This window comes from Solanum pennellii, chromosome 2 (genome assembly GCF_001406875.1).
Source record: "Solanum pennellii chromosome 2, SPENNV200".
In the NCBI taxonomy this organism is placed as follows: Eukaryota; Viridiplantae; Streptophyta; class Magnoliopsida; order Solanales; family Solanaceae; genus Solanum; species Solanum pennellii.
In genome coordinates this window covers 54,884,105-54,894,823 of record NC_028638.1, presented here as the reverse complement: position 1 = coordinate 54,894,823, position 10,719 = coordinate 54,884,105, and the positions used below count along the sequence as shown (strand labels likewise).

General features: G+C 36.6%; 2 protein-coding genes across 2 annotated transcripts; both read right to left on the bottom strand.

The window, feature by feature from the left end:
• Positions 1–115: 115 nt before the first annotated feature.
• LOC107009683 (4-coumarate--CoA ligase-like 1) lies at positions 116–3,222 on the bottom strand. Its single transcript, XM_015209027.2, has 6 exons — positions 2,240–3,222; positions 1,321–1,920; positions 1,029–1,215; positions 787–932; positions 586–653; positions 116–502 (listed from the first exon to the last, which is right to left on the bottom strand). Exons 1-6 carry the CDS (start codon positions 2,669–2,671, stop codon positions 274–276), a joined length of 1,662 nt encoding a protein of 553 aa, XP_015064513.1. The 5' UTR covers positions 2,672–3,222; the 3' UTR covers positions 116–273.
• Positions 3,223–3,255: 33 nt separating this feature from the next.
• On the bottom strand, positions 3,256–8,352 carry LOC107009685 (probable mitochondrial-processing peptidase subunit beta, mitochondrial). The gene is made up of 9 exons (XM_015209029.2): positions 7,565–8,352; positions 6,643–6,807; positions 6,379–6,516; positions 6,148–6,299; positions 5,942–6,050; positions 4,966–5,064; positions 4,808–4,873; positions 3,656–3,763; positions 3,256–3,538 (listed from the first exon to the last, which is right to left on the bottom strand). The coding sequence occupies exons 1-9, from the start codon at positions 8,228–8,230 to the stop codon at positions 3,452–3,454; spliced, it is 1,590 nt and encodes a 529-aa protein (XP_015064515.1). The 5' UTR covers positions 8,231–8,352; the 3' UTR covers positions 3,256–3,451.
• Positions 8,353–10,719: the final 2,367 nt, after the last annotated feature.

The following is a 10,719-nucleotide window of genomic DNA, read 5'->3' as shown; positions in this document are numbered from 1 at the left end:
TTTTTTGTTTGTTTTTATGCATGTATATTTACAGTTAGTTTGTTGAATAAATTAATTCGGGATTGAGGTATCGTTGTTGATATTGATGTTATATATGTCAAACACAACATGCATGCAAACATAAAAAGGAAGCATCTTTAATTTGGTTTAAATCCAATAATGTCTTTTACAATCTATGATTAGATCTCATATTTGAATATGAAATTAACACCATTGTGTTTTTATTGTTCTTTTGGAGTAAGTTGTACACTGCTTTTTGTATTTGTAACATCACTATGTTCCCTCTTTAAGTCTTTCTAGCATCTTTTCCTTGATAAGTCTTCTCATTATTTTACCAGAAGGAGATTTCGGAATACTATCCACAAACTGCACCAGTCTCACTCGTTTATACTGTGCAACGGTTGATGCAACGTAGCTGATGATGTCCTCATGGCTTTCTTTTGCTTTTGAGTTCAATACTACCCATGCTGCTGGTATCTCTCCTGCTTCTTCATCTGGTAGCCTAGAGTTGTATAGAATATACATCTGTTATTCGTTACAGTTTTTCCATTTTAAAACTGAACTCAGCTAACTGATTTTACTCACCCAACTACTGCAGTATCTTCCACTGAAGGATGTGTGAGAAGGATCCCCTCTAATTCAGCTGGTGCAACCTGTTAAACCAGCAAAGAGGTCCACAGACAAAGGTAAAAACAGAATTCTCGATTCAACTTAGTGAATTAAGTCAAGTTGTAAGTTATAAAAATAAAAACAGGTTCAACTTAGTAAGTTTAGTGATCTTTTTACTTGGAATCCCTTGTACTTGATAAGCTCTTTGATACGATCAACGAGAAAGATATCCCCGTCATCATCAATGTAGCCAATGTCACCGGTGTGGAGCCACCCATCCGTATCAATTGTAAGGCTAGTCTCGGATTCATTTTTGTAGTAACCTGAAAATTTTCACATAAAAGAGCTTAAGTTCCATATAACTACCAATCCCTGCTAGAACATAAGGTTGTATAAAAGGAAGAGTTATAGTGAGTTACCCTTCATAACACATTGGCTTTTGACACATATTTCCCCTGGTGTGTTCTTGGGGAGAGATCTACCGGTATCAGGATCAACGAACTTTACCTCCAAATTAGGCAGAATAAAACCAACGGAATTTCTTTTAGCGATGTGCTGATTGCAGTGGGAAAGAGTAATGCAGCTGTGCTCAGTCATCCCATATGCCTAGCAGTTGAATAAGCCAGAACAGAACTTGTCAAAAACAACATTTTGGACTGAATAATTCGTTGACATGAGAAGGACCATTATAAGTTTCTAGTGGATGTTCACCTCTTGGACCTGAACATCCGGAAATTTCTTCTCAAATTCATTAAGAATCTCAGGGGCAAGTGGAGCAGCTGCTGTCATGATGGATCTAAGCTTAAGCTTTTTGAGATCAAATTCATCAACGATCGGATTCTTAACAAGTGCCAAGATGATAGGTGGCACGATAGGTGCAAATGAGACTTCATGTGTGATGAGTGCATTTAGAAATGCCCTCAGTTCGTACCTACGCATGACAACCACTTTCCCTTTGTTCCTAATGGTTGCACAACAGATTCCAGTTATACCATAAATGTGAAAGAATGGTATCAGACCTAGTATTGTAACTTGACCTATCATTTCTGGACTAATACTAAAGAGTGTAGAGCAGAGGTTTGCTACTAGGTTTCTGTGTGTTAACATCACTCCCTTGGATAGTCCTGTCGTGCCTGATGAAAAGGGCAGTGCACATAGATCACTTTGTTGCACAATTTCATCTTCTTGGTTTGTTACGTGATCAGTTCTGGAACTGGCACGATCTGCAGCTTCGAGCAATTCATCCCAATGAATTGTCCCTTCTACACGTTCTTCGCCTAGTATTATTACTGGCAGCCCACAATCTTTCACCTGCAATTTCCATTATTTAGTTGGAAGATGAAAGCATCTTGTTTTCGATCATAGTAAAAGGCAAGTTTTAGTTGGACCAATACGAATAACAAGTCCAAGAAGTTTGGTCCTAATGAGCCATCTGAAGACACTCTTCTACAAGAGGTGTCATCTCAAATTTCTTAAACAAGTACGTGCCCGTGTGTATATAATAAACATCGATTGAACAAGAAGTAAAGCCTTAAAACCTCTGTAACCCCATACACAAATCATAGATAATGTGCAGACACTGTAAGGCAAAATTCTACATAATCCACTGATAAGTTGGAAGCTTACTTACCTTGTGATAGGTGGGTAGATCAGAGACAATAAGCTTGCCATCAGCAGATTCAACTTGTTTCATAATTTCGGATGAATGAGCTGCTGGATTTGCACCTGAAAAGACACCACCAGCAGCCATGATTCCAAGAGCAACAATAGCATATTCCGGTACATTTGGAAGCACTACCAACACAACCCTTCCTTTTCTTAAGCCAAGGGACCTCAAGGCCTTGGCAAACCTCCTTACATCTCTTTCAACTTCGCCATATGTGTAGCCTTTGCCCGTGGTAGCATCCACAAACGCCAGTCTGTCAGCGTATAACTCTACATTATGAAGTACAAATTCTGGGAGAGTCACATTGTCTGGTACATGGACTGGAGGATATCTACTCCGGAAAATGTGTTCACCTTCCTCTTGCTTTTGTGAGCATTCTACAACATGAGTTTCCATTGCCAGGAATATGCCTTATCTCAACTCCTCAAGCTAATTTATAGGTGAATCATGTTACCTTGGTAAGTACTAAGTAGTAGCATCACGAATATGAAATGAGCAAACGTGCAGGTTAGAAGAAGCCTTTTCTTATTTTGGTGATAAGTAAGAATTTGTTGAATCATTCCATTCTGCCTGAAGTTTATCATGCACAAGTTATTTTTCCTATAACTCGTCTTGCCTTAACTCATCTGCACTAATTCAATCCCATTGCCAGAATAACAATTTCTAAAAACTTAATTCTCCGATTAGCCGTGTGCGTCTCACTTGCACGCAATCGGCTCGTATTCACACTGGTCCAGAATTTGCTTTGTGAACTTCAATTACTAAACGTACCAACGACCAGAACGTCGAACTGAAAACAGCTTTAGCAAGGCTATCATAGATAACCCAACCTCATTAAGTTTGAAATTTACTGCATTGAATACCAAGAAGAGATTCAAGACAATTTTTGAATGAAGGTCCATAGCATTCTTGATTTCATATAAAAAGAACAGGGTAAACCATGTTAATTTGCATCTACGAGTACAATTTTTCAAAGAATATGAAAACAAACGTCAACAACCAAATTATTAAATATAGGCCGCTTATTTTATAGGGAAAAGCTACAAAACCGTTACAAAACCAGAAGGTAGGCAAGAGGAAGAATTGGAAAAGTAAGACCTATATGTCCAAGTTTGGAATGGTCGAGCGAGGTGTGTAATTGTGATGCATTACAACTCCAAAAAAAAAAAGAATCGTCTAATAACGGAGCATGTAGGTTCTGCGTCTGAACCAGTTATAATCAGGTAGTGTCTGGATAGGCCCCAGCGCGGATATAGCAACATCCTGCCAAAAGGAAGAAAATTTTGGTTTAAACTCAGAAAATAAGATAAAGGTAAGTTGAGTGAACAAGATTGTTTCATAGAAATGAACTCCCATGTCTCAAATATTTTTGAATCCTACCTGATCAAAGATAAATCTGTTTGCAACTCGTTTGATGGTGCTAGCATCCACAGCATCAACCCTTGCAAACAGCTCTGTAGCTGGAATCCTTCTGCCATATGTGAGTAGCTGCAAGCAGGATGATCTTAGTTTACAAAAAATCACTGGATCCCATCCTAACGAAGTCAAGCTTACATAAAATACAATTTTTCCACATATTGGAAAGGAGGGAGGGAGGGGGGGGGGCTATCAACCTATGTTCTCCACTTACAAGCAGATGATGCAGTACGCTTGACATGCAAAAACACAAATACTTGATGACACACTCAAAACTTGTCAGCAAAACTTTGATCATTTGGCTCTTCACATTAGAGTTTTTTCTAAACTCAACATGAGCAAAGGGACTGCGGTTTAAGAGCTGTTCTTTTTTGTTTTCCAATTTTTCTTCTTATAAGGTCTGTTAAGGGCTATTTTTACCAACCAGCTGGCAGCAACACCTTTCAGCCTTCATTTTGTTCTAAACTATTCAGACATTAAGCATGCATAATTAGGCTGCTACTTGATGTTGTACTGCACCACCCAGTTACACTACCTCTCACAAAAATGAACTTAATGAACCAAATATGGAATGTGTCAGTGAATTGCTGCTGATATGGCTAACACCTTTTTATATTTAGTTGCAGTAACATTGGTAGTAGAAGCCGTTATCGTGGTGAAGAGGATTATTCTGGCATCGTGAAATCTTGAAATTCAGAATCTATATGCAATAATAGACCAAACTATCGTCATCATCTAGGGTAGGGAAGTGCCATTAGTAGGCTTTGGCACGGTTTAACTAAAACTGCTCCATGAGTAATAAAGTTCCTAATATATCCTCTTCGATACTATTATAGCTTCTACTTCAGAATGTTTATGGTCATGGAATGATTCAAGTACATGAAGCAATTCAGTGTCTCTTTTATGCACATATATGTAGGTGTCCAGAACATTCTTCTGGAAACTAATACCGTGAGAGAAGGAAATAAGTTACATTTGCAGCGTCTTATCTATGATACCACCCAATCCCACCACTTCTCCCCGAAATTACAAGGAATAAACTTAATGAGAAAATACTAATTACAATCATGACAAAACACATGTGTACAACCACTGAATCAGATATCAGAATAGTACCTGACGCCCAATGTCTTCAGCAACAGGACTAGTTCCATCAATGTGTAGCATGAGAGAAGACTTCAACTGCAAACCGATATTGGTTAGAGAGAAACAAAGAAAAACAGCAAGGAGTAATAACAACTAGCCAGACTGTTTAAACATTAAGTAACACATACCTGGTTGCAAGCACGAGTCACATCAGCATCCGAAACCCGGTAGCACAATTTGCTTATCTCGCGCATAATGCAGTAGGACAAATCACTCAAACAATCAGGCTGCACATTAAGAATTCATTTAAGATAAAACAAGGATTATTCACAACCATAAAAAGGATGGTAATACAACACGTAATCATATTAGTTTTGTCTTTAGAGAAAAAAAATGTTTCTTTTAAGAACAAATAAAAAAATTGCTCAGTTTATATTAACCAAATCATCTCAAAAAATCCAAGAAGATCAGAACTACCTTGCCTAATATATACTAGAATTATTTACAACCACATGCCAGTCAAAAGGGTCACAATACCAACACCTAACCATCTTTTTTTGGTCATTAGAGCAAAGATCTGCTTCTTTTAAGAACAAATAAATAAAATTACTCAGTTTATACTAACCACAATATCTCAAAAAATCCAAGCAGATGAGCACCACCTTGTCTAATAATATATGAACTACATCTGTCCAAAACATGAGCAGTAGATGACATTGAAAAAGAACTACTTCACTCCGCATTCAATATACAACCAATAAACACTTAGAATACTTTTTAAGCATATTCAAGAATCTAGACTACATTTTAATCATAATGAAAATAAAAACAAGCTGAAGGATAAAAGGTACATTTGAATACATAAACCCACGATACAAGATGCGGCGCATTAAAACCTTTACATCAAACTCTAATACTCCAATCAGCCGAGCAAGAGCTTGCATCTATAGCAGCTGTTCAGCTAACCAACAGATCCACCCCTCTCAGACTCTCTCTCTCTCTCTCTCTCTCTCTCTCTCTCTCACACACACACACACACACACACTAAAAAAGAAAAACAAAACAAATTTTATTTGATGGAAGAAAATGCAAGAAAATAAGGTAATGCATCATCATACTACATTCTCTCCAGTAGAAGGAACACTAGGTGTTAAAGATTTGTACCTTTGCAACAGCATACACGCCGAACAACCCAGTATCCTTATAGTTGGTGTTAAAAGACATCATGCTCTCAGCAAGTTCATTAATGCCAACACTTTGTGCCAGATCGGAGCTGCAAATGATTAGGAAGTCCCATAAAAACATGAGACAGAGATCCATTGACATGCTTGCGATGACATGGATTGTAAAAGAACTAGTGATACACTCACCCCATGTGTTTCCCTCCTCCGGCATTTTTATTCCAAGTGCCCAGCATGGATTGCATTACCATCAGTGGAATGGCATCTGGATCAGTCCATGGTGCCCCTTGAAAAGCAACAGCAAATTGTGCCAATGGAATGTCATCATCAATTACCCTAACCTGATTTTGGTAAAATGATCAGCATAAGAACTTATTCTACTGAAAAAAGCACCGTGAAACCCTGATAAGATAGGCATACCTCTGAACCTGTAAAAATTGCTGGTTCTCTGGCAACCAATTCTGAGGCCGTAGTCGGATTGGTTGAAAGTTTAGTAAACTGTTTCTTAACTTGCTCAACAAATTCTTCATGTTTAACAGGCCCAGAAGCAACAATTACCTATTTTAATGTCCACGGAAAAGGCTGAGAGTTAATACAGCAGATTATGATAATACTTGAAGAATCAAGTTTGAGCTAACAAGCAAGACAGACTAAGAAAAAGAAGATGAAATCATTTCTAAATACCATTCTGGGAGCGGTATAATGTGTTGATATGTAGTCCTTCAGATGACTTCTGGTGATTGTCTTTATATTCTGGGCAGGTCCAAGAATAGTCCTACCCAAAGGTGAGTACTGGAATGCAGTTGAATGCAAGTGGTCAAAGATGACTTCCTCTGTTTGACCTTCGACCTGCAAACAGATAGTTATAATGGATTGCTAATTTTCAGGTTGTATATGATACAGGCAGCATGATAGGTTTCATAAGCTCACTACAGGAGTAACTTTTTGGATTCTGTGATGTTCCTCTCTTCTGTTTCTGTAGAGAGGAATGTCTTCTCTTTGTAAGGTCAATCACAAACTTAATGCACGGCCATTTCCTTTCCTACATTATGGCTCTTAATCTCTCAAATAATGAGATACATAGCAGTTAGTACTTAATACTACATTGTATCAACAAGAGCAACTCCCTGAAGCACAATAATCCTCAATAAAATCTTAGGATATTAATCAGCAAACCATTTCAACATCTACCTGTCTGCAACTGTACTCAAATACTATGGACTGTATACTTTCATAAAACTGAAGAAGCTAGAGGTAATTTTAAATGGAAGTAAAAGAAAAACGATGAAACAGTAAAATTAAAACCTTTTAGCATCCCGGGAACTCAACAAGAACGTAAGTGATCTTGAATTTCAGAACTGGGGTTAGAGCAAGTTCCTTACCCTACGTGAGGGTAATGAGGGTTGCTAGGTTAGCGGTTAGTGTAAAACTAGTCAATTTACATGAATATGCCAATTAGTTTTTAGTGACCAGCTTACTGGTTAAGCTTCAAGTGCATGCAGAGGCTAGTAGAATATAACATAGGTTTATTGCAGCTCATTAACACGGATGGAAAAAACAGCAAACTTGATATTCAGAGATAAAAGAATAGAGAAAAAAAGTGCACCTCCTCCATCTCCCTAAGGATGACATCACGTTCACGTTCAATCTTTTTCTCTTCGAACTTAGAATTCTGAAGTATATCAGCCAAAATATCCAAAGCTACAGGGACATCATTATCCAACACTTTAGCATAGTATGCTGTTTGCTCCCTGGAAGTATAGGCATTCAAATGTCCACCCATATTCTCAATCTCCTCCTCCATTTCCCAAGAAGTCCTCTTTTCAGTACCCTTAAAGATCATATGCTCAAGAAAATGAGCTGTTCCATTAGTCTCATCGGTCTCAAACCTTGACCCTGCATCAATGAATACCCCAACGGTGGCAGTCTTGACAGCGAGATTAGTCTCCGTGGCCACACGCAGGCCCGACGGTAGTGTAGTCACGCGCGTAGAGGGGAAGCTGAGGATTGATGTGTGGTCGGCTAAAGTTGGGTGTGGTGAGTTGTACTGAAGAAATCGGGAATCAGGATTCTCGAGTCTTTTGATCTTTCGTTTAATGTCTTCAGCCAATCGATCGTAGATCATTGCATCTGGGGGTGGCGGACCGATGGCCGGGGCGGAGGAGGATGTGGCGGCGACGGCGGCAGACGCCGAAGAAAGACGCCGCAGTGAATGGGATGAGGATAGGTTTCGGGACCGGCGGGCTAGGGTTAAGAGCTGCCGGATCGTCATGGCTATGGCTTGTAAATTAGGCTAGGGTTTGTTGTGGTTCCTATACAGAGAAAGAGGGAAATGGGAACGAAGCTCAAGAAAATCAAGAAGCACGCTCTGGTCGACCAAGAAAGCTTACAAACGACGTCGTACTCGTTTCGGGGATGAAATAGTTGCTTTTTTTTTATGGACTTCCCAAAAAGATTGATCCGTTATTAGGCCCATTAGGATCTCTTGAATTAGCCCAACTTATCCAACGAAATTAGACTATGAAATTAAATCCACACGCCTACAAATAAGAAGGAAAAATTACATTAATATATTATAAAAAATAGGGAAAATTGTATATATAATAGCAAACTAATAACCTAAAATAAATGGAATAGCTAGGGTTTGATTTAATTGTGCTCCATAGCAAACGTTAGCTAAAATTTGCCAGCGTCTCTCTCCCAGAAATTTCGCTCGCCACTCTCCATTCTCGCTCGCCTCTCTCGCTTTATACACAGAAGTGTATAATTCTGTTTTCGTTTTGTAGAAAGCGAGAGAAAATTGTATATACACATGCAAAAATATATATCTTCGTGTTATACACTTAATTATACAATTTACAAACATTTTACTTCAAATATTGCAGAGAAAAAGGCCAACAAATTATACAATTGCGAATTATACAATTGCAGTGAAATACAATTTTCTCTAGCTTTATACAACAGAAGTGTATATATTGTGTTTCTGTTTTTATATAAAGCGAGAGAAAAACATATATTTTCTTGCTATACACTTATAATTATGCAATATACATACATTTTAATTCGATTCAACTGTATGCAAATCAATTTTTATAAAAATATTGCAGCGAAATAGGCAGCGAATTATACAATTTTGCATTATACAATCGCAGTGAAATAGGATAGCGAATTATACAATTCCAGCGAAATAGGCCAGCGAATTATACAATTTAGACCAGCGAATTATACAATTGTATATGTATAGCGAATTATACAGTTTTATGTTTGCTATGGAGCGCAATTATGCAAAGTTTGCTATAGCATACAAATATGAATTTTTTGTTTGCTATATGTGAAAGTTGCCCTTATTTCACATATAGCAAACAAAAAATTCATATTTGTATGCTATAGCAAAGTTTGCATAATTGCGCTCCATAGCAAACATAAAACTGTATAATTCGCTATACATATACAATTGTATAATTCGCTGGCCTATTTTGTATAATTCGCTGGCCTATTTCGCTGCAATTGTATAATTAGTTTTGCATACAGTTGAATCGAATTAAAATGTATGTATATTGCATAATTATAAGTGTATAGCAAGAAGATATATGTTTTTCTCGCTTTATACAAAAACAGAAACACAATATATACACTTCTGTTGTATAAAGCTAGAGAAAATTGTATTTCACTGCAATTGTATAATTCGCAATTGTATAATTCGTTGACCTTTTTCTCTTTAATATTTGAAGTAAAATGTTTGTAAATTGTATAATTAAGTGTATAACATGAAGATATATATTTTGCATGTGTATATACAATTTTCTCTCGCTTTATACAAAACAGAAACAGAATTATACACTTCTGTGTATAAAGCGAGAGAGGCGAGCGAGAATGGAGAGTGGCGAGCGAGATTTCTGGGAGAGAGACGCTGGCAAATTTTAGCTAACGTTTGCTATGGAGCACAATTAAATCAAACCCTAGCTATTCCATTTATTTTAGGTTATTAGTTGCTACTATATACAATTTTTCCAAAAAATAATTACTGATTTTAGCGATATTTTTTATTTATTACCATTTATAGCAATGCTGTATTAAATCTATAATATGTATTAAAAGTGAATTATGTATGCAATATATATGAATTTTAGTTGTTTTTTTGAAATATATCATGTTTGTTTGGTAAAAAATTGTCACATTGTATTATAAGTATATTAAAATGTGTGATAAATGTATTATTCATCATTAAAATTTGTATTAAATGTGAATAATAAGTTGTTCTTTGTAATATGTATTAAACTTGTATTATAATTGAATTAAAAGTGATCAAGTGGGGAAAAAAATTATTGCTATAAATGATAAATTTTTTATTATTATAGTATATTTATGTAAGTTTCCTACAAAGAAGAATCACACCAATATCATTAGACTATAAAATATTAACAAGTATTAATTACGTATTAGATAATTATGTGATATCTTTTAGTAACATACCATTATAATTAGTTGCATTTGTGCAAGGAAGGTCTATGGTGCATAATATCCTGATAGGTCATGATTTATTGAGACAATATAATAATAGGAAGATCATTCCTATATGTTTGATGCAGATAGACTTAAGAAAGGATATGACATGGTTAGTTGAGAATTCTTGGATGAAGCTTTGAGAGTGTTTGGATTTCCAGCAAGATTCATTAACTGGATAATGGTATGTGTATCAACAGCCAAATTCACTGTGAAACTTAATGGTGAGGGATATGGTTATTTTGAAGGAAAGAGATG

Bases quoted from the DNA above. Each gene is read 5' to 3' on its own strand.
- LOC107009683 (XM_015209027.2), bottom strand. From the start codon at position 2,671: ATGGAAACTCATGTTGTAGAATGCTCACAAAAGCAAGAGGAAGGTGAA. The intron at 933-1,028 runs GTAACTCACTAT...GAAAATTTTCAG, and splicing joins AAGCCAATGTGTTATGAAGG to GTTACTACAAAAATGAATCC. The intron at 654-786 runs GTAAAAAGATCA...CTGGTTTAACAG, and splicing joins TCAAGTACAAGGGATTCCAA to GTTGCACCAGCTGAATTAGA.
- LOC107009685 (XM_015209029.2), bottom strand. From the start codon at position 8,230: ATGACGATCCGGCAGCTCTTAACCCTAGCCCGCCGGTCCCGAAACCTA. The intron at 6,517-6,642 runs GTATTTAGAAAT...ACATTAAAATAG, and splicing joins ATTATACCGCTCCCAGAATG to GTAATTGTTGCTTCTGGGCC. The intron at 3,539-3,655 runs GTAGGATTCAAA...TCCTTTTGGCAG, and splicing joins ACAGATTTATCTTTGATCAG to GATGTTGCTATATCCGCGCT.